The sequence below is a fragment of the Agelaius phoeniceus genome, chromosome 16 (genome assembly GCF_051311805.1).
Source record: "Agelaius phoeniceus isolate bAgePho1 chromosome 16, bAgePho1.hap1, whole genome shotgun sequence".
Taxonomy (NCBI): Eukaryota; Metazoa; Chordata; class Aves; order Passeriformes; family Icteridae; genus Agelaius; species Agelaius phoeniceus.
The window spans coordinates 5,669,119-5,692,606 of record NC_135280.1 but is presented as its reverse complement, the minus strand read 5'-3'; the positions used below and the strand labels follow the sequence as shown (position 1 = coordinate 5,692,606).

At 49.4% G+C, this 23,488-nt stretch overlaps 1 protein-coding gene across 1 annotated transcript in view; it reads right to left on the bottom strand.

Moving 5' to 3' along the window:
• ADAP1 (ArfGAP with dual PH domains 1) overlaps window positions 1-23,488 on the bottom strand; it is a 50,408-nt gene that overhangs the window by 3,295 nt on the left and 23,625 nt on the right. The window contains exons 5-7 of the mRNA XM_054643419.2: window positions 4,281-4,393; window positions 3,273-3,419; window positions 331-414 (exon numbers count right to left, since the gene is read on the bottom strand). Of these exons, the coding sequence (XP_054499394.1) occupies window positions 331-414; window positions 3,273-3,419; window positions 4,281-4,393 (344 nt within the window). The remainder of the gene's footprint in view (window positions 1-330; window positions 415-3,272; window positions 3,420-4,280; window positions 4,394-23,488) is intronic.

Genomic DNA, 23,488 nt, shown 5'->3' with positions numbered 1-23,488 from the left:
TGACCTGCAGAGAGCTCAGGGCACTGACATCCATCTGCCCTCACCTTCCCAGCCTTCCAGACTTTGTTTTGGCTTTTGTTGTTACAGCCAGAGCCTTTGAGCCAGGTGCTCAGGGCTCCTGCAGGGGTGGCAGTGCTGGAGCTGCTCCCCTGTGTGTGCAGGGGCCCCAAGGCTGGGCTCAGCATCCCTCCACAACCATTTCACCAGCAATCACAGAACACTCCGAAGGATGGAGCACTCCCCAAGCCTTCCAGCTTGTTAACAGGAGCCAAAAATGAGCAAGAGGGGGGAAAAAAAGCCCCACCCAGGCAATGCTGCAGGAACACTCACATCAGAGTCACTGGCTCCAGGGAATGCCACTTGTAGGTAATGGAAGCGTGCTGCCCGGATGGCGTTGAACCAATCCACTATTTCCTAGTAATGAGGAAAAAAGCAGAGTGAGGAGTGCAGCCTGCACACAAAATAACCTGATCCTGCTGGGTTTTGTTGCTCTGGCTCCAGTGACAGAGCTCAATGCAGCAGGAATCCTAGAAAACACAGAGTACAGCAAAAAGGTGAAGGATGTGGAACACTCAGCTGCTGTTCTGGGCTGCCAGATGTGCACAGAGCTCTGCAGCTTCCAGTCAGCACCGAGGGGCTTTCTGCAGAAGGGAGCATTTAAACATCTCTGAACTGGCAAAACCAGCCCCAAAAGAGCATTTGAAACATTGAGCTGACCCTTTAAACAGAGCTGGGCTGGTGCAACCTGCCCACCCAGCCCTGTCCCCTCCAGGAGGACCTGCATCCCACCCAAATTCCAGCTACATACTTCAATGTTTTGATAAAAGAGTAGCTCAACATCTCTTTATCTTTGTATCCCAGTCTATCAGCTGTGTCTGTGAGTCTTTTAGGGACAGCCACAGTGATAATGAAGTCCAAGAAGCTCTGGAACTTCTCCCTTTCCTTGGCAAAAAAATCTCTCTCTATTTTTTTCCTCCTACAAAACAATTGTTTTATAATTTCCTTATTTTTAAACTCATGTATTCATTTATCTCTGGTAAGACCCAACAGCTTGTGCTGTATGTCTCTGAAGGTTTTGCTGAGAAATGCCACATTAATTTTAAGTGTTCCACACTTAAAGGGAGCACTCAAACACTGCCTTGTGCTCTGACACTGTGGGACCAGGAAAGGTTTGCTGGAAGGGAATCAGGAGCTGCCCTGCCTGGGATCTGAGCACAGGGAGAGGGATGCTGAGCTGTCTTGCTGTCATTAATGCATGGGAAGCTTCACACATCAGATCAGGGACATGCTCAATGAGCCAAACTCAATCCCAAAATAAACACTGCCCAACCCTTTCAGGTGAGGTCGCTGTAGTGTAGGAAAGACCGTGTCAAAGGAGAAGTTGGCCTTCTCTAAGAGTTAAACTTTTTTGTGCTTTAGAAATGATCTGGGTAAGGAGGAAAGGCTCACATGAAATTTTAAAATCTCAGTTTTAAGGAGCTGAATTGGGGGTATCTTAAAAATGGTCTAATGTGGCAAATAGCCATTCCCAAAAATTAAAAATCTTTGCTTTGGTTTCTTAAGCTACTTCAAGTTGAGAGAAAAAATAACCCAAAAGATACTAGGACATAAACAATGGAAAACTCTGACCTACTTGTCTGAGGTTTTACTCACTTATCACTTGCTCACCTACCCTAAGCAGCTAAGGACACCCCAGATAGCACCACAAAGAGGATCACTGAGAATCCACTCCTGAAGTTCATGATGACCAAACCAGGCTGGAGCTAATGAACAATAAGCTGTGATGTTAAAATTTTGGTATCTTCTACGGCCACCAATTGGGTGGTTATACACATATTTATTTCTTTATTTACCTGTGGTTCTTCTCTGTGATCATGATGTGAGGTAGGGTTTCACCCTGCAGAAAAGCAGAAGCTGAAACCCTCACTGACTTCCAGCAGTAAATTGCTTTCTGGAATATTGATAATCCATTGACACAAATGAGGTTTGACCAAATTCTTCCCTGTGAGGGTGGCACAGGTTTTCCCAGAGCAGCTGTGGCTGCCCCATCCCTGGCAGTGTCCAAGGCCAGGCTGGATGGGGCTTGGAGCAGCCTGGGATGGTGGAAGGTGTCCCTGCCCATGGCAGGGGTGGAATCAGATGAGCTTTAAGGTCATTCCCAACCCAAACTATTCTGTGACTCTTATGAAATATTAGAAGGAGCCTAAATGAGACTCCCCCAGCTCAGACCAGGGAGAGGCAGCACCTCTGGGGTCCAGGAGGACACACTGGGGCTGCTGGGGGAGCCCAAAAGGGAGCAAAGGGCAGCAGGAGACCACAGGGGAGTCCCAGGGCAGCCTCCAGTCCCAAAGGGCAGGAGTTTGCCCCAGGGGGTTCATCATCCTACAGCCCTTGTGCAGCCAAGGAGACAGACCAAACTGAGGGAAGTTGGAAGGAATTGAGCAGGGTCATGATCAGATTTCATCAGAGCACATCCTGCCCTGCCTGGGAGCAGAGACAGCTCCTTCCAGCAGCCCCCAGCAGAAACCTCAGCAGCCAAACCCAAACCCCACAGCCCTAAATGCAGCCCTCACAGCCTGGCTGTGCAAACCACCAAAGCCCAGCAAACCACAGACTCTGACACAACAGGGGGAGATGCAACTTTGCCACTAAAGAGCTGCTGCTCATTAGTCTGGCTTAAATTGCAGCAGGAGGTACCTGAGAGCAGCTCCAGTGACATGGGCTGGGCTCAAGAAGCACCTGCTGACAAGCACCTGGCATGGAGGGGAAGTTTGAGAGCAGCTCCCTGGGACCCACAAAGGATCACCCCAGACCCATGGGCCCTCTCCTTCACACCTCCCTTCAGAGACATCTGAACAAGGGGATTTATTCAATACAAACATGAGTGTCTGCATTTTATGAAGTATGAGACAGGCAGAACCACATCAGTCCCTGCTTCTCCTACATTCCAGCTTGCTCCCCTTTTGCAAGTCTTTGGGCTGAGTCCCCTCATCTTCCAATGCTCCATCCACCCTTTCTCCTCTTCTGGGCACCAAGGAGCCTGCCTTGAAAAATCCTCTACTCCGAGTTTCAAGAAATTTCCAATTCCTCCCATTTGCATCTGTTCACTTAGAACACAGTTTGCCATCCTTTGTGCTTGGAAGAACAGGACAAACACTCTCAAAGCTGGCTGTGCATCCTGTACCCTTCCACCCTCCAAGAGATCCCAGCTTGGCTGGAGCCTGGTGTGCCACAGGCTGTCCCAAACCTCCTCATTACCTCCAGGGCCTCACCTTGCCATCTTCATGATAGACAAAGATGTTCCTTGTGCTATTGTCCTTCAAGTAAGTGATCTGCAGCCCGTGTGGGTTCCCAATTTTTGCAGGCTGGAAGGTGGCGTTTAGGTGCTCGATCTTCATAATTGCTTTGGGTTCTTTTGCCTGGAAAACACAGCTGGGTGAGCAAACACTGAGAAGTGGCTTTCAAACCAAAAAACAGTTCACTTGGTCGAAAAAAGGCCTATTTGAGGGCATTAGCAAAAAGCACCTGAATGCCAGCCCACAAAACTCCCTGGTGATGAGAGATCCAAGACCCTGCTCAGGTGTCAATGCCAGTCTGGAATAATGCTCTGTCCTTCTGCAAAATCCAGCAAAAAGAGACAGACTGCTAACTAACAGGCCAGGGTGCTTTGTGACTCCAGCACCCACAGATAGTTCATCCTTGTCCCAAAAGATGGAGGATTATCCCCTTTGCCAACAACAGACCCGGCTGGGAAGCACCATGTCCATGTCCCCACCTGTCCCATCCTCTCAGGTGAGCCACTGGCTGCTGACTCTGCTTGACACTGGAGGAACAGAAAACCAGGGAGATTTCCCTCTGGATTGCATCCAATGCCATGCAAAGGAGGATTCAGACCCCAGTGACCACTGCAAAGTGGTGACACCTTCATCACAAGGTTGTCATCAACACGAAACCCACGTTATTTGGAGGATGCAGAGCCAGAGCTGAGAAAAACTCCTTTGCTGGTGGTTTGAGAAAAGCCCTAAAGACTTTAAAGGGCAACAGAGCAAGAATGTGTGAATGGGCCTGGGGGACATCTCTCCATGACTGTGCTGGAGGAGCAAGAGCAAACCCCACTAAAGGGAGGGTGAGCTGAGCTGAGCCTGGTGCTCTTGTCCTGGAGCAGCTGGGACTCAGTGCTTATGGAAATTGTAAAACAAACTGGTGCCTTGGGAATTACATGTTCCAGGATGCTCTCACAGCTGCAATCCCATCTGCACACAGCAACCCCAGGTACTCACATCGTTTTTGTTGAAGTACTTCAGAGCACCTTCCCTCTCTGATAACACGAATTTTCGGCTTAAGAATTGCCCATTGTCGCGTCCTCTCTTCCACAGAAATCCTTCTCTGTACCCTGCAGCAGAAAGGAATCACTGAGAGCCAGGGATAAAGTGCTGTACTTGAAAAGAGAATTGGGATAGAGAAAAGAACTGAGCCTTCAGAACTCAGCAAACCAAGTGTGTGGTTGTCCTTCTCCTCCAGACCTGCCCTTCTCCCTCTGCTCTCATTCTCTGCCCACAGCTTCTGCTTCAGACATCTCCACTCTGACACGCAAGGAGTGGCTCCCTGTGCATTATTACAGCTCAGTCCTGGGGTGAGCCAAACACAGGACTGGTGAAGGATGCTGCAGGTATTTCTGATTGCACTTGCTCCCCTCAACAACACAGATTTTTTAGCATTGCAGGGATGGAGAACAAAATTACTCTGTGTGTCACCAAAGATGATCTCAAATCATTGTTAATCCCGGCAGGTGGGCACCATCACAGCTGTATAAGAAGAGAAAGAAACCCAGAGAAGTTTGCTGAGCTGCCCAGGACAAGGCTGTGAGCCAGGATCAAAGTCAGTCTGGAAATCCAGCTCTCCCTGCCCTCTTACATTGGACATTTCACCATTTTGATGTTCTCTTTCCAAATTGTGTCAAAACACAGAATCCAAATTCAATTCAAGGAAGAATTACAAAAACCCAGCACAACCAAGTGTTATCCCATTCTGTGGCTCACATGTTGGCTCTTCCCAGGCCAATCCCTTCAGCTGCTCTGACAAAGCCAGCTGCTGATTTCAGTGTACTTTGGTACAGATTTTTGCTTGCTTCTTTCTTTTTCTTTCTTCTTCCCTCCAGGGCTGCATCCTCAGGAGCTGCTCCTCTGCTCTGCCCAAACCTGAACCCCTGTCAGCACCCATCAGTGCAAACCACCATGAACAGCCCTTGCACCCAACATGAACTCACACAGGCTCCCCAGGCAAACTGTGTGTCAGCAAGATGTGTCCTCAAAGCCCTGATCCACAGGGCTGTGAAAGCAGCCAGAGAAGGTGCTGAGAAACAAAACTGCAGGAGGCACAACAGGAAACAGATCTTACACTGGAGGGCATTGGAGACAGACAATAAACCTTCTCTTCCCTGTCTCATGTGCTGCACTATCCTAGCATCAGCTTTGTATTTCCAGCACCTGGTCACACTCAGGTCCTCAGGGGTGGCGAGGACCTGGCACAGGGTGCCCAGGGAAGCTGTGGCTGCTTCCCTGGAAGAGTCTGAGGCCAGGCTGGATGGGGCTTTGGAACAGCCTGGGAGAGTGGAAGATGTCCCATGGCAGGGTGAAATGGGATGATCTTTAAGGTCCCTCCCAACCCAAACCATTCTGTGAGGGCTGCTCTGCTCAGTTGGAAGCTGAAGGACCACAATCCCTCCAACCCCTGCTGACTGCTGTGTTGGACCACACAACATCGTGTCACCAACACCTCTGTTCCTCTCCTGAGGCACAGAATGGGGCTGCAACCTCCTGCCACCATCCCATGGATCACCAGCACCCAACCACGAGAGCAGAAAGCACTGCCTGGGCAAGACTGATAAAGAAACACCACTAACACAGCTGGCACTGCTGCTGCCACGTTTCCTGCAGCACTTCTGCCACCTGCCAAGGAGCAAAATCGACCACTTTGCTCTGCAGGCTGCTCTGGCACCAACCTGTGACTCCTGCAAGAGCCCCACCAAGCAGTTGTGTCAAAGTCAGCCAGTAAATGGCACAGGACACAGCCACACAGCCCAGGTGGGCATTTCTGACCTCTTGTGTGCCTTCCAAGGTAAAATCAGGATCTGCCCCTTCCACACCCACCTCACCCCACAGCTACAGCTCTGGGGCAAGGAAAGCAGGGGGCACCAGTTGGTTGAGTGAAAAGAAGGTAGTGCAGGGTCCTGTGCCAGCTCAGGTGGGCTGGGGGCTGCAGCTCCTTCAGGCACATGGAAGTGGCAGCAGCCCTGGGTGCTCCAGTGTAGCCAGCCCTCCACTGCCTGAGGGCTCCAGAGGAAGCAAGGGAGAGGATTTTGTATAAAGAATATCTCCTGCAGCCACCATCTCTCCATCTGACTTCCACCAGCATTTGGTTCAGGTTCCCCATTTTAAAGAGGGAGGATATTGCTACTTCCCCACCTCAGAAGGCTCTTACAGAGCTGAGTTAATGATGGGGGTTTGGTCTCTGAGAATGTGGATTACAGGAAGTATCCAAAATTACTTATTCAGTTTTATACTCTTTGCTCTCAGAGAAGAAAAATCCCTCCTGCAAGGAGGACAATCAGATCCACTGGCTTGCAAAAACCAAGATGCATGGACTTCTCCTTCTGTCATCCTAAGCAAGGCATTCAAAACTGGGAATTAAAACCACGACTGATCTTTGGTTTCTTTGGCTCCTTATTTCAGAGTTTCACCTGGAAAGAGGCAACAGAACTGCTTGTTTCCATGATGCTTCTAGGGCTGTGGTAAAACCAGGTCTGAGTGTATCCAGCACCACACAAATGCAGCACTGTGTGGTTTCTTGCCTTCTTGTCTCACTGCAAGTCAAAGCATGGGGGGCTGAATAAGAGGAAAAAAAAATGTACTTGTGCATGTAATCCAAGAGAATCACATTTTCCTGGAGTTCAGGCAGGGCACCTCCTCCTACAGAAGGCCTTTTTCCTTCCTCTCAGCAGTTAAAGTGCATTGACCCCGATTCAGAGCTTTGGAGAAGATTCAAATGCAGCTCCCTCCCTCTGCTGCTAAAATTGCAGGGTGTGCATGGCCACTCCTCTGAGTGTCAGAGCTGAGCTCTCTGCTCCATTAGCACGGTGAGGTGTTAATTAGGGCAGCACAGGGGACAGGCACTCACTGGACACGTGTGCCCACCTTTTCTGAGAGGTTAAGGAGCTGCATAATTCTCTGGAGCAGCTGAGTGTGGAATCCCTGACATCACACATCACCTCTGGCCCCGTGTCACAATCTCCTTTTTAAACAAAGAGTCTGAAGGATATTCCTCTGAAATAAACCCTGCTGCCCACAGTGAGAGGGTTGGATGGAGAAGGTGGCATATTCTGTATTTTCCTTACAGACTGGACTTTGAATAGGGTTGCAAAAACAACTTGTTTAGCCATGCCAGGGTAGATGGTTTGGTTTGACTGCTCTAGGTTGTAACATTTCTTCCTGCAGCACTCAGCCACCATCAAAGCAAGACATTTCGATGAATTCAACTTGCATACTTTGAGAATTTGCACTCCAATAAAAGTCATAAACCAAGGAATATTAAGTTTGCTCATGGAATGAAAACAACACTCTTTGCCCCAATCCCCCAGATGCAATCAGGGTCCAGGTCCTCAAATCCCTCAGAGCTTGCACCCTGCTCTGCTGCACAGCACCAGCAGATTGCTTTTTTTGCCTGATTTTTTTGCCTGTTTGAGGAGCTCAGAAGTTCCCTGCAATAATTCTGCAGCCATCTCTGGATCATCCATTTCCTGCAGGTCCCACCCTGAGCAGTGCAGGAACAGCCATGCTGGAGGTGTCTCAGCATCCCCATGGCAGCAGGCACCTGATGCTGAGATGGAAATCCTCCCCCTCCTGCACTGACCAGGTCAGGAGCCACCAGCAGCTGCTGCTGCCCCTGCCCAGTTCAGTTCTTTGGAAATTACAGCTTCAGCAAGCAGAAAATGAGGCTCAGTGATTCTCCAGCCCCCAGGACCCCCGTGAGGTCAGTGCTTGGTGCACCTAAGGCAGGGTGGGTGATGGCAGGTCCAGCTCACGGGCTGAGAAGGGAATGATCTCCCTTCACCTCCCTCAAGACAACGTTTTCTCCCCATTTAGGGCACCACATCCTCCTCACAGCTCATCCAGCCAGGCCAAAGAGCCCAGGAACTCCCAAGTGCAGCACCCTGACACCCACACCATTTTCCTGTGCACACCCGTGTTAGAGGCACAACATTTCCCAGCTCCTAATCAATCAGTCCTCTCCTAATGAGCACTTAGCATCCAAATTACCTTTCCTAAAGGCCATTTCGCAGAGAAGGGTTTCATGTTGTCATCCAGTCTGCCTCTGCTGCCTTCCAGGAGCTCATAAAACAATTATTGTCCCACTGCATTGTCACTTCAGCTATGGATGCAAGCAGCTGATGAGATTGATTGCTTCCACAATACCCAATTAACCCACTCACTCTGCAAACGATTGACTTAATCAAAGGCAATTAGTGCTTGAATGGCTACAGCAGACAGAAAGCCAGGATTTAGTGGATGATTCAGGTAATGTTGTACAGACATCTCCTTGGCCTTCTGAGGGAAAACATCCTCACCAATGCTCAGCTCAGAGCTGGAAGGAGATGGAACCTCAGGTCGGTGGTATGAGGTGGCACAGAAAGGGACTAGGAACACACACTTCTCTCTACTGAGAAAAGGAGAACTTGCAGTGGCTGATGTTCCCTTTTTCCTACTTCTTCTGCTCATGCAGGGCCCAGAGCACCAAGCAGTTGACCAGACCTCAGTGACCAACAGGTCCTGAAATGGTAACTTGCCTCTGATAGTCAGATCCAGTCCTCTGAGCAAAGCCAACACTGTTGTACAAAACCACCTTCAATATTGATTTCTTCCACAGCATCTTATCCCACAATGTATAAAAAAAACAATCCAAAAGACTCAGTGTGGAGGCAAGAGCACATTTCTGTAGAAATGCAGGTGTCAGTGTCCTCAGGGACTTTTTCCTCCAGACAAATCACCCCAAACTGGCCCAGCAGAGACCAGACAAAGCCTCACATGGGAAGGTCAAGAACAACCCATGACACCTAAAGCAGAGGACAGAGATCATTTTAGATCACCTGAGGAACAACTCCAAGGCTGAAGCCAAGCATGGAAAACCAATTCTCCAGATCACTACAAGAAGATATTGTCATCTTGATTTTGTACTGGTAAAAGGTGCTCCCCAGCTGCTGGGACCAGTGTGGGAAATGGAGCCAAATGCATCATCTTTATGGAAAGATCATGGGGCTGAGCTCAACTACACATCCAGATCCTGAGGCTGACAGAAAGAAGACAGGTCTGTGCCCCCACACAGGCACGGAGCATTTAAATGCAAGGTCCATGCCCAGGCTTCCAGCCCCACTTAATCATGAGTACACTTGCACTGGTGGCTCACAGCTGAAAATCCAAATTGCTCCTAAGCAAAGCCCCAATAATAAAGCTGAAATCCATTAAGCCTGTGATGTTTGCCACTATTTAAATCAGATTAAAATTGTGCATGACACCGCTAAGCCGAACAGTCAGAAAACACTCTTGTCAAGTCTGATGTTTCTCCATGTAATCCAGACCCCCCTTCTTTCAGCGGGTTGTCAGCTAAAAGGAGCCACAATAAGAGATCATGTACCTAATCCAGCTTCCTAAGCTGTTTTTAACTGGTTTCTTTAATCACATGTTGGATTCCCCACGGAGCAGCTCTCAGGTGACAAAGACATTAGCAGAGCCATTCATCCTCCTGGGAGGGATCTCAGGTGGGATCACAGGGATCTCAGGTGGGATCACCTTGCCCCTGGTGCCACTGAGTGCAGCAGGAACAGGAGCCTCTGCAGAGCTTGGGAAGCCATCAGTGCAGTAAAAAATGGGAAATCAGGGCAGCAGGGGGTGGCAGCCACTGCAGGGTGAGGTGGTGCAAAGGACACTCATCAGAGAAAAATCTTCTTTTGGTAGAGTGATATTGATCTCCCAGTGAGCACTCACCTCCTCTGAAAATGCTGTGTGAGAACAAGTATGAGAAAACACAAATTATACAATTCCCAAGTCTTCACCTGACTGCTGCAGGCATATCAGGTTTAATACAGAAGACAGCCACATCCTCCCTTTTATCAGTTTATCTTATAATTGACCATCGATACAGTACAACTTCCGTGGTAACTTAATTATTGAGCAAGTGTTTACATATTAAAGATAAGGCCACAGCTGCCTGCTGCAAGCACAATTTGATTGTATCTGCTGGGAGATGTTACAACCCCGTGCTACAGAAAATGTCTTTACTGGAAGCCTTGCACTTACATTGCTGAGAATTGAATGTGGAATCTAATTTTACTTGGAAATCAAATGCTTCCTCTTCGAGTGGCATCCCTGCAACACCCACCTGGGAGCTTGCTTGGAGAAAAAAAAATCCTGTTACAGGTAAATAACCTTCAGGTTTTGCTCTTTTGCAGCCAGTCTTTCATAATAAAAGGCAGATGAAAGGTGGGAGGCTCCCTGTGTGATGCTCAGCCCGTTCAGCAGCAGTGAGTGCACTCAAAGCCTGATCCAGCTGCCAAGCTGGGTGTAAGGGCAGGCATGTGGCACTAACTCACAATAATCCTGCAGCAATTCACCTCAGGAGCTCAGTTCTGAGAGCCAAACCACTCCCAGCCACAGGGCAAGGATCCTCCTTGGGTGAGACATAAACACTCCAAAAAACCCTCACTGCAGCCACTGTGAGTTCAGCTCAGATGTCCTGCAGCCTTCCCTGCACCTGGAGCAGCTCTGCCACCATCCCACACCATCATCCCCAGGGATGCCCACACAGAGCTGGTCCTGCCTGCACCTCTGCAAGGCAAGGGAGAGCCCACCTGCAGCCCCACCTGCAGAAAGCCAGGAGGTGAGACTGAACAAGGGCAAGGAACCTTGACACCCTCCCCATGCACCAACCTGGGATTGGGATTCACCAACCTGCAGCTGCTCAAAACACTTCCAGAGCACCAGGAGCCACCTGAAGGTGTGGATTTCACACAGGCATCCTCAAACCACACCTAGGGCATCAGGCTAAAATAGTCCCTGAGCCTGAAGAGCTTTTGATGGATCGGTTCCCCACACCAATAAATAAAAGCTCAGCCTAGGCAGCTGCTCACACAGATCAATGCAAGCAAGGATGAGATTAATTTAAACCCCCAACAGAGCTGGAGAGGAGTCAGCAGAGAAGTTCACCACAGACTTTAGATGAGTTTAGGACTCTGTGTTCTGGGGCATCCTGGAATAAAGCATTCCCCCACACAGGCAGCACTTCCATACAGTCACAAATCATGGAAAGCCATTCTCACACCTAGCACTCCTCTTTTTCTGCTTTGAACAGAAATCCAAATGGCTTCAAGCAGATCTGCTGCAGTGCTGCTGTTGGCTCCTGAATGTCTTTTATTGAGTGTTCAATGCATTTACAGTGAAAACTTCATACAGGAAAGCAGAATTTTTTAATTTAGGACTCGTTTCTGCCCTGGCTGCTGGTGTTGCAGCTGTCCCAGAAATCAGCTGGTACACGATGCTCTGGCAGCTGTGCTATCAAGGAAGGAGCATTTGGCAGCACAGCCACAACCTCCAGGTTGCACAAGGACATTTGCACACTTTGATTTTTCCAGAACTATCACCTCCCATTCCCTGGAGCAGCATAATCCCACTTAATGAACTCCTGGAATTATATAAATCAAGGCTAAATTCTGTCCCAATAAATCATCGACCAAAATTCCCACTGACTTAGCTAGGCTAAAATTTTCTTCCACCCTCTGCAATGCATGAAAGCTTGAAATTCACTCCCTGCTGAGCAGCCTCATTGTCTTTTAGGTATTTTGGGGATATGCTGTTTGTTACTGCCATGCCTGTGTCCCTCAGGGGCTGCCCTGGTTATGAAACTGGAGGCGGCTGCTGTGTCTGCACCTCAGCAGCAGCAGCAGCATTTGTAAAACCAGTCCCATTTAGCTGGGGAGGCACCTCCCTGTCCCATTTCAGTGTAAGTATCCCAGAAGTGGGCTGTGGACAAGTCCTCCACTGCTGCACCAGGGATTTCAAGGTGAAAACTCGGGTGAGTTCACTACAGGGGGAAAATGCAGGTGAGTGTGGGCTGGTGTCGGCAATGAAGAACCAAATGCTCTGGTATGGAGCTGAGGCTGATCTAACTCTGCTGCATCTCTGGCAAACTCCAGAAAAAGACATGACCTCACCCTGGAGAATGTTCTTTATCTGGTGAGAGACAGAAACTGCCCAGCCCTGCCCAGGTCTCCAGAGTAAAACAGATCTTTCTGTAGCAGAAATTGAATTAAGCTACCATGAGTTGCCATGAAAACAGCCTTCCCTATGTTCTTTGTTATCCTATTGCTTCCTGGTCGCTCCCTTCTCATTAGTGGAAGAAAGATGCCCCAGCTTTTTGGTCCTGTGTCATTACTCAGGGAATGTGAAATGTGCACAGTGTAAAATCACTGAGAAACACCAGACCTGGAGCCCCAAGAACTACCCTCATAAAGCACATAAAATACAAAGGGATGACTCTCCTATTCTTTCCTTAAATGTTTATCATCCAAGACATGGAGAACAAAGCCCTGTACTTCTCTTCAGCTGTCTCCAGTTAGCATAGGTCTATTTATTGACTGCAAAAACTCAAGGTTACAGGAACAGGCAGCCTGAGCAATATCAAAATACACTAATTCAAGCTGGTTGACCTCAAACAGGGAAGCTCAAGGACAGGAGTGAGTCATGATAATTATATTGGGGTGTTTCACACATTTATTGATCTTATAGTCTGTCCTCACCAGCTGGACAGGCTCTCCTGGGAACCACTCAGGGCATCCCCAGGGAGCATCCAGAGCACAGCCCAAAACACAGGCAGCACATTCAGCTGCCACAGCCTGGAGGGGCTCAGACCACCTCACCCACCAGAAACTGCACTAGTTCAGCAAATTCAACCAACCTCAGGCTGACCACAAACTCAATGCTTTTGATTTGAGCTGATAAATGTAAATATTTCTGTTACAGGATGACACAAAACGAAACAACATTTCTTAGGTGTGCTTTTTTGAGAGAGGGGAAAAAAAAACCTAACAAAACGTTTTGCACAAAACCCTTAGATGGAGAACAAAAAAAAAAAAAAAAAAAGACCAATGCCCAGCTATTTAAAATTTCATGGGGCAGCCCTTACACCTTTCAGCAAGGCTCACACCCACTCTGCTCTGCTTCCCCTGCATCGAGCGTCGCTGCTGCCTCGCCTCTTGCACGAGAGCTGCTGCTCCTTGGCTAATTATAGAAGCTTGGATCACAGCTATGCTGAAGGCAGCTTGACAGAACCAGCTGTTAAAATCACAGCTGGATCCCAAACCAGCTGTGAGCATCCAGCTTCAGCTCTCAGCAGTGCTCTCCCCCCTCCCAGGGCCGGCTGCTCCTCCTCCCCTAAGTTCAGACCCACAGGTTCTCACCTGCAATTTTTGGCTGCCTAAATGCTTTTCTGCTTTAGGGGAGTTGAAGACATCAGAGCTTTTCTCTTTGCTAGATGTTTTTCTTCCTACAGCAGCTATCTGTAGGATCCATCACCGCCCCATCACTTTGTCACTGCAATGTTCATGGATTTCCTGGAAAGCATAACAGCAGTCGCTGGCCTCTTGCCATAGCTCAGAGAGATAGAAAAAATAAAAATGCACCAAATTTAACTCTAAAAGACAAGCTTTTGCATGTGGAGCCCTCTCCTTTGCCTTTTGGTGGCGACTTTGTATCCTCATCAAGGCTGGGAAGTGGCGCAGCCTCTTCCCTTGATTCCCACAGAGCCCCGGGAGGCGGCACTGCTCCTTCAGAGGGGTCTGCACCACCTCTGAATCAGCACTTCCAAACAGTCCTGAAAGGCACTGAAAGGCTTCTCCAGCTCCTGGTCATATGATGCCAGTCCTGTGGAAATGTCAGCACATCCTGGCATGGGAGCAAGTCCCTGCCACAGCCCTGCTCCCTTGCACGGGAAAAAGTAATGGTGAGACAAACCATGCTGTCATCTGCCCCTGCATCCTCCTCCTGAGTTCAGTTTGTTAAACAGCCCTTTGATGTGCCTTGTCCTATTTGATATTTACAGCATTTGTATTGTGAATTTGCTGACAGGGAGCAAGGCTGGGACCCACCACAGGCAGGAGTGCCCTTCCCAAACCCTCAGGGATGCTGCAGAGGGTGCTGCCAGTCTGGCTGGGGCTTAGATCTGCTCCTGGTTTCTTGAGTGGATTTTTTGAAATGGATCCATTTCCTTCCAAGGCAATTTGGTTCAATGTTTGTTCACTCACTGTGTGAGTTTTTGCTTTGCTCTGGGCGAGGCTGCAGAGAGCAGAAGTGACCTGCAAAGCATCTCCCCCCATCCACTTCCCATGGCAGCAGTGCCAGGGCACACCAAGGCAGAAGAAGAAGCAGTCATTTGTTTTAAAGCAATGACTGCATTTCCCTCAAACCCCCAAGGAGAGGATGGGGAAAGGTTTCTTGGAGCAAGTCCTGACATGGAGTTGTGTAATGTTAAATGCATAAAGGATTACACTAGGAAGACATGAAAAGGAGACTGAGCATCAGCAGTGGGGTCCCATCTGCTTCAGCTGAACATTCTGCCCTGCAAACTTTCCTCCTTCAGCCATTTCAATCTCTCTCCAGAGCCTTTCATCTTAAACTCTTCCTCTCTATTAGACAAAAGGTTTTGGAAAAAAACCAAAAACAAATCAGGCCTTAATTCCCCTTTTTTGTACCCAAACCCCACCGCACAAGTGCCAAGGCATGGATGCCAGACTTCACAGAGCCCCACTGGGGTCCTGCCCTGCTCCTGGGGCTGCCAAGGTCACACCTGACACACACCAGGTGCTGCACAGGTGAGGGGGGAGCAGGAGGGCTCAGACCCACCCAGGGGGGCTCAGACCCACCCAAGAGGGGCTTAGACCCACCCAGAGGGGCTCAGACCCACTCAAGAGGGCTCAGACCCACCCAGGGCGACTCAGACCCACTCAAGAGGGCTCAGACCCATCCAGAGGAGCTCAGACCCACCCAGGGGGACTCAGACCCACTCAAGAGGGCTCAGACCCACCCAGGGGGGCTCAGACCCACCCAGGGGTCTTCACCTCGCTGAGGGGGTGTGGGAGGGGGAGCAGCTCCCTGAGCCTGGCTCCCAGTGTGACTCACATCCCAGCCAGGGCTGATGTCAGGGCTGGAGAACAGAAGCTGCTCTGTGGCTGGGCAGCAGCAGAGGAGGTTTCTGTGCCAGGCAAGGTTGCTCCCTGGAGGGATGCTCGTGCTTTAACCCACTCCTGACAAGAGCACAGCAGCCTCCAGTGACCTTGGGCTGGGCTGGGACAACTGCAGGGTTTGCAATTCCCACCAGGCACTCCCAGCCCCAGCCCTCTGATGGAAACCCCTGGACAGGGGCTGCTTTTGGGGGCATCTGTACAGCACTCAGAGCAAAACAAAACCCAAAATGCTCTTGAGCATCCTTGAAATGCTAAAATGTTCCTTTAAAAAGCCAATAGTGGAGGCTGCATCCTTTCTGGAGAGGACCAGAGCCCTGCTGCCACTTAGCCTGACATCCTGCATCCCTCCCTGCCATGCTCCCCCCTGCTCCTGCGACCACAAGGAGAAGCATCAGCAGAACCTGCCCAGCACCAAGCTCACAGCAGGCTGCAAAACCCAGCCAAGAAGCCAAATTCCCTGATACAGTCCCTGCCTGGCTGTGATGCCAAATCCCTGCATTCTCTGGGGCACTGAGACAGGGCAGAGCTCCATGCCAGAGGTGCAGCCTCCCTGTGCTGCTCATTCAGCCCCAGATCAGCCTGTGCAGAGATCAGCCCCACCTCCAGCTGCCCTGGGTGCCCCTGCCAAGCAGAGGAGCTGCTCCTGGTGCCAGCTGGGAGGAGGGAAAATGCAGCCACACTTTGGGACCCTGCAGCCAAGGCCTTACAGACAAGGGCAGGACTGAGGGCAGAGATTTGGGACAGGGTTTTGCTGAAATCCAGAGAGAGCCAAACCTGGTGCTTTGGCTCTGCCAAATACTGGAATCAGTTGCTGGGAATTTACTGGAAATGATGGTTTAACAGCAGGCACCACTGATGCAATCCTAGCACACCAAGCACCAACATGCCCTGCAGGGAACTGGTGCCATGACTCCCTACCACAAAGCATCTTCCCCTCCATGCCCACACCTCTGCTTTGCAAAAGCCAACATGAATTCTCAACATAATATCAGATTCTTGCTGCTTTTTAACCATGCTGCTATTACTTTTTTATTTCTATCTCTAGGTCTATGAGGCATCTTCTTGCAGGGATTGGAAAGAGAGGCTAAGACAGCACAAAAAAGCATCCCACAGTGAGGGATGCTCCACAGATCCTGTGACAGCCACATCTTCCTGATGCACGCTGCTGCCCTGAGCCACAAAAACAAGAGCTTCCCATCAGTGAGGGGCAGAGCAGAAAATGATGGAGCTTCTCTCAAAGCCCTGCTCTAATGCTTGAGCCTTTCAAGCATCAGAAGAGAATTTAATCCATTTTATAACTAGCATCAGATAACAGTGACATTAAAAAGCAGTCAGAGCTAAGCAGCAACTTCTTTTGGAGGTTATTAAGTAGAAATAAATTAACTTATTTCTCTATATTGAAAATTCCTCTCTACAGAGTAAGATCAAGGCTGGCTAAAGCTTTTGACAGCTGTTTGCCCATCAGTCACATCTGCATTGAGGTTAAATAGAGATTTACACTCACAGAAACTTCTGAAAAACTCAGACCTTTGGATCAAGATGCAGCCAGTATTTTCAGAAGTTCAGCTCACAAAATGTTAGAAGAGCCAATTATAATTAGGCTTTTTCTACATTTCTATATATGGTGTAAATCAGGAGGCAAGTCACTGGCATTACAGGAAATATTCCAGCAAAAAAGCAGAATGAGGGGAAAATAAACTCTTTATATGCACAATATAATTCACTTTAAAGACACCTAACACAGCCAAGGCATTCAGGGCCATTTATAAATTCACAGCATTATGTGGCACTAAAGCTTTTACTGTGGTGTTCAGAGCCCAACGTGACCTGGTGTTTATACAGTGACATTTCAAACCTCACTGCCCTCAGCAGAAATACCTCCAGGGCCAGGGCTTGGCTTTGGGTACAGGAACACAAACATCACAACCCCTGCAGAGACTCCAGCACTGCCCCAAACTCTGGATTTGGGTACAGGGACACAAACATCACAATCCCTGCAGAGATTTCAGCACTGCCCCAAACTCCAAGCAGACAGTGAGGATTAGAAACTGGTTTTGTTTAGCAGAGGACCCATGGCCCATTTACAAACCACTCTGAGCTGCCATTGCAACATCAGTGACATGAGCTGGTGGAGCTGCTCCAGTCTTGGACATCTGGACAGTGGGACACCCAGACACTTGGACACTCAGACACTTGGACACCCAGACACTTGGACACCCAGACACTTGGACACTCAGACACCTGGACACTGGCGGGGGCTGCCCTGGGCTGGTGCCACAGCCCCGAACAAGGGGCGGTCAGAGCCACAGCTTCACTCCCACCCCAAAGGCTATTTTTAGCACAAGGAGATGTTGTAAGCTCATAAGGAACTGGGGGAAGGGAGAAAAGGATTAAGAAAAAACCCACAAAACGATGCTGAAGTATTTCTGTACCTTGTCAGGTCAGAGAGGAGGCACAGCCCTGCGCTGCACCATGGCCAGGGACACTTGCCCTGACCATGGCAGCACAGCATGGAAATGATGCAGGATTGCTTCACACACACCAACCCAAACCAGGCAATGCCACCCAGCCCTGGAAGGCACTGGGATGCTCCTGCAGACCCCAGGGCACCCAGGCAGGTGACCTTGCTCTGCACCACTGCCCTCTCCTATAGCACACGGTGCCTGCACAAAGCCCAGGGAGATGCTGCTGATAACCCCCCACATGGCTGCTCTTATCTCGTGGTTTCTCTTACTGCTCCTGTGAGCTCTGTTTCCTAAGGAACCAAGGCTTCTGTGAGCATTGCTCATCCATCTCTCCCTCTGGTTTCTCAGCATCTTGGATAATTTCAGCCAGATGTGGCTCCTGTAGTTGCTGAACACTCCTCTCTCTCTCACTCGCTTATAAAGCAATGGGGTAATTTAAAAAACCATCCTCATCCCCAGAACCACCCCAGTAGTGGGGCACTGCCTCTCCTGTGTGAGGGGCTGGCCCCTCCTGCTCTCACCTTACCCCCATCCTGCTCTGTGTTTGTGCAGGACTCAGCTCAGCATCACCCTGACCCTGCTCACCTGGGAAAAGCCAGCAGAGCTGCCCTGGAGCTGGTGGGAATATAAAGAGGAACATCAGCCAAGGATGTGGGCTGCACTAGGGGAAAAAACAACAGTGAACTAAATCTTCCTGCTGGTCTGCATGAGAGAAGCTGAGATGGCAGCTGGCTACCATCCTGACCACACACATGAGCTGGCTCAAACCCTTCCTAGTGCTAAAAGCAGCTCTTGATTAGCTGACAACCACTCAGCCACAGGGGTTTGGCTTAACTCTCTTATTTAAGATGCAGGTCCAGTATCTTGTCAGCAGCTAAAGGAAGGACTTACAGCACTTCTCCCCACTTACAAGAAGCTGGTTTCACACATCAGCTCTGTCTCACCCTTTTCAATTCACTCCACAGGGGTGATGCTCTGACCACAGAGCAGGTCCAGTGGGATGGAGCAGTGTTCCACATAAAGACTTCCAGACAGCATAAACCAGTGCAAGCAATAGGAAAAAAACCCCAACAACACAACCCACCTTTGTCTCTCTTGCACCTCTCATGGGAGCCCAAATCTGGAACACTCTGCCACAGCCCTCACACTGCTACAGTGCCCTGAATGGGGACTTTGTAATTTCTTTAAACCTTCTCACCAGCACCCTTTTCTTCCTGGTCCAACTGTCCTTCCCTGCAGCACAGGAGCTGCACCAAGCCCAGGGCAGTGATTCCCTGGCACAGGTAAGCCTGTGTATGTGACAGCACCTGGGGAAAACACAAACACCACTGTGGGGCAGCACATTTCCCACCACAGCTCCATCTGTGCAGCACTAAAAACCTGCACACTGCACAGACTGCTCCCCTGAGCCTGCAGCCCTCTCTACTCTCACCTTCTTGCAAGCACCCCCCGGTCAGAAGACCTTTCCTGTCCCCACCCATCCATCCATCCATCCATCCATCCATCCATCCATCCATCCATCCATCCATCCATCCATCCATCCATCCATCCATCCATCTTCCCACCCCCACAGTGTCCCCACCCCTCCTGTCCCCAGCCCAGCTCCACCCTGGGCTCCACTGCAAAGTTTGTTTGTTTGCAGAGCAAAGGGAGGGGATGGTTCTCCTGTGGCTTCACACCCCTCCTGCAGCAGCAGCTCCTGAAACACCACGCGTGTTCAGGGCTCAGCAAAGGCCACCAGCAGCCCTCAGGCTGATGCTTTATTTCTTTGCTCAGTGCTTTGGGCTGTCTGATGTGCAGAAAACCCCGTGTCCTGTGAAGCTGCCATTAGCACTGGTTTGCTCCCTGGGTGCTGCTCAGCCCTGTAATTTCCTTCTGAGGCTGTGAAAAAATCCAGAGCAGAGCTGGCGTGGCTCTGACACCCACAGCTCCTCAGTAGCTGGAGGAAATGGGGTAAGAGACAGCAGAGGATCAGGTCTGTCAGTTAAAATAATTGGATTTGAACTGCAACACTGCTCACTGTTTTGTCTGATGAGGCCCAAAATAAACTGCATTACATCACTGCAGGTCACACTGAGCTAATAAGGGTCTGTTCCTCACACTGGGGAAGGACATTTTTGTGTCCCCTGTGTTTTCTCCAGTGCTTTGCAGTCAGAGCTCCTTCCAACTGTGTGAGTGCAGGGGAAAATTAATTCAAACTGCTGCCCAAATTATGCAAGAGCCTCATGGAATGGAAAGTGCACATTAACAGATTTTACTATTTTAGGGTGTTCTTTTATGTCTCATAATTTATTTTGCCATCATATTTGCAGACAAATAGGAAACAACACAGAAGTCAAGTAATCCTAAGGGTGCTGACAGAAGATGGTACAAGCAAATAGGCACCTCCAGAGAAATGCTACCTGAATAAACCCCAGCTCACCTGAATAGTGACAACATGATCCATCCCACAGCACTACAAATCCAGGAATGCAATCCAACAGAGCCTAAAGCATCACTGGCTTTGCTAATATGCCCAAAGGTTTGCCTGTATGTTCCAGCTTTCTCAGCAGCTCCAGTGGAAGCTCACAGGCCACCTCAGGTTGCAGTAGCACCACATTATTTTACTCTGCAACCCAAGAGGTCATCCCACCCATCTGTGGATAAAAATAATCAGTCAAATAATCCCAGTCCTCCAACTTCCACCCCAAAGGACAGGGTTTAAACCTTCACCTGGTGCAAATCTGGACTCCTCCAACACTTCCATGGGACCTGTGACAGTTTTTATCAGCTGAGGAGCCCCAGCTTCCCAAGACCAATGAATGAAAGCAGTCAAAGCTCAAAGGGCAAAACAATTCCCTTCTGTTCTCAGCCACATTCCCATTCTCTCATCTGCAGCCTGAGATGCATCAGAGCAGCTTCACCTTGACCAGTGTTTATCATCACAGTGCTCCAGCCCTGCAAAAACGATTCCCTTTTGCTTCCTCCACCCCTCCCTTGGTTAAAATAAATCCCTTTGATTAAGGGAAATCAAGAGCACCCAACTGAACTCACTTCCAGCAGATCCTCTTGGAAGCATTGCCATAACTGCCATCTATCAACAGCAGTGGAAAACAACCAAGCTTTTTAAAACTGATCAAAATATTTTTTAAATTTATCAAACCTTACAATGGCCTTGAGATACAGATCCAGACTTTGATGGCAATTACAACTGTCCCCTGTTTCCAGGAGAATTCAGCACCCATGCCCCATTAAACTCCTTTAGGAGGGACAATTAGCTGGAGACTGACAGTAATTTTGCCAGTTCATTTACCAGAAGGGATAAAGCCAACCTGAACCACATTAATGTGAGAGTCTCAAGACTGGCATCATTCTGAGCTGTTGTACAAGAAATGTACTGCTAGAGAAAGGGATGTGGCCACGGTGTTAATTAGGATTGCTGGGGTGTAAATAATGTTTTGTTTCATGAAGTCTGGCTAGGGCAAACAAATTATTTAGCTCATACTACAGCTGAATGAAGAGCTCAAATGTATAAGAGGATGTCTCTGGGAATCAATAGTGGATCACTGAAACATTTAATCACAGTTTTACTGATCTCACTGCACCATCTGAGCTCTGCAGTCAATGGTGCTGATATTCTCATTAACAACAGAACCATCAGTCTGAAACAATAATGGGGCAGAGGAGCTGAAAGGGCTTGTGCTCCAAGGCTTCCTAGGGGAGCAAGGAACTCTAAATCTCCCTTTTAGGAGTTTCCACTGTGATCTCCTGTCAGAAGCCAGGACATCCCTCTGGCTGCCCTGGATGGCTCGAGTCCCTGCCAGGGGGCTCAGAGACCTTGGCACGGAGTCAAAGACACCTGTGCCTTTGATTTTAACCCATGGAAACAATGACCAGCTTTATATGAGGATTCACAAGCCACGAGAGTTTAAGTAGAATGATAGTTTGTTTGTCACAAGGTAGAAAAATAGAATTTTAGGGTTTTTAGAATGGGGGTTCAAAAGCCAAGATGAAGGGATTTGGGCGTGCCTTGTCCTTCTTCTTTCTTCTTCCTAGCCTCCATCTTCTGGGTGATGGTGGCACTTTTGGATTGGTTTAGAGTAGAAGCTCACTGTCTAACATAGGTGATAGGTATTGGAAAATTATTGTAAATAAAGTACATGCAGTTTTTAGTATAAAAAGATAACACCACCTCTGAGGCAGTCAGTATGCCATGGGCTGACTTGCTGGACAGACCTCAGCAGGTCAGAAAAACAATGTTATAGATAACAGAGAATAAACAAAACCACAGCTGAGCAATCCTGACTCCTTCTTCAGTCTCAGGGCTGGGAAAAAGAGAATTTCCAACACCTTGGGGTCACCTTGACCACAGAAACCCCGAGAATCTCCCACCGAGGGTGAGTGACTGTGAGTGCACATCCCCAGGAGGGGAGATCTCGCTGGGGACTCAACCAGCACCCATGGATCCACAGCCAGGCTCAAGAGCTGCTTTCAGTGCTCAGCACTGCCCACCCTGGGGATTTCTGCACATGGGAAGTGTCTTTGTTTCCCAGTTCTGATCCTGCTACTGGCATCGCTCTGCAGCCCCTGAGGCAGAGGTTTCCCAGCAGTTTGGGAGATATGCAGGACCTTTTGGGGCAGCTGCTGCCTTTGCATCCCACACTCCTCTGATTCACCCCCTCCCCAGTTTGCTGCATCCTCCTGCCAGGCTTCCCTGCACGAGCCTCTCAGCCCTGACCTGCACATCTGACACTCCTGTCCCAAGGCTCATTTCTCCTGAGTCTGGCAGGAGAAATGCTGTGAGAGCTTCTGCCTGGCATCTACAGGCTCCAGACAGTCTCTCCCCAAAGGATGTTCTGAAAGACACTGAATTTCTGACCAGGGGTTCCATCAGGCTGCCTGGAAAAGGATGTTGCTCAAAACTATTCCAATATAGCATTTTCTTATTTTTCATGCAATTATTGAACAAACATCAGAATGCAAAATAGCCCCTGGGACTGGAAAATGGAATTAAATCTTCCAGCAAACATGAGAAAATGGATACTGACATTTCTATTAGCAACAAAATGTTTCATGCTTAGAAACTGGTAACCTGACACTGCTCCAGGGAATTCAGGAGGGTGAGGAAAAATGGTTTGAGGCAGCATTAGGAAGGAACAGAGATAGAAGCACACCTCAGTGAGACACAGCTGGATGTGGGGTGGGCAGGAGGACACCCTGGTGTTGGTGGCACCGTGGTTTGCTCACAGACAGTTCAGGTCAGTGGAAAAAGCAGCAGCCCAGCCCCTGTGCCATCCCCAGCTGTGCTGAGCCTGGCAGGGGCAGGCACAGGAGACCCAGCAGTGTGAGCAGCACAGGGACAGAGCAGCCCCATGGCACTGGAATGGGACAGGAACTGTCCAACACACCCACCCAGGAACATTTCTGCTGGGGACATGGCCTTGGCAGTGCTGAGCCAATGCTGGACTCCATGACCTTTAAGCCTAAATGATGGTGTGACATTCAGAGTGTGACATTCAGAGTGCTGCCTTCCCACAGGACACAGGGTTTTCCCTGGGCTCTCTTCTCAGGACACGACCCCAGGAAACATCCAGGTCCCAGCCTGAGAGCTGAAAGCTGCATCAGCAGCTGGTTTGCAGGACAGGCTGGAGAAGGAGCATTTTTTGGCACAGGGTGAAGGGCAGGGGGGCAGCCACCCCTGGGGGTTCTGATGGTGCAGCAGAAGGGAGTGTTTGGTGTGGGCATCCCCAGCTTTGTT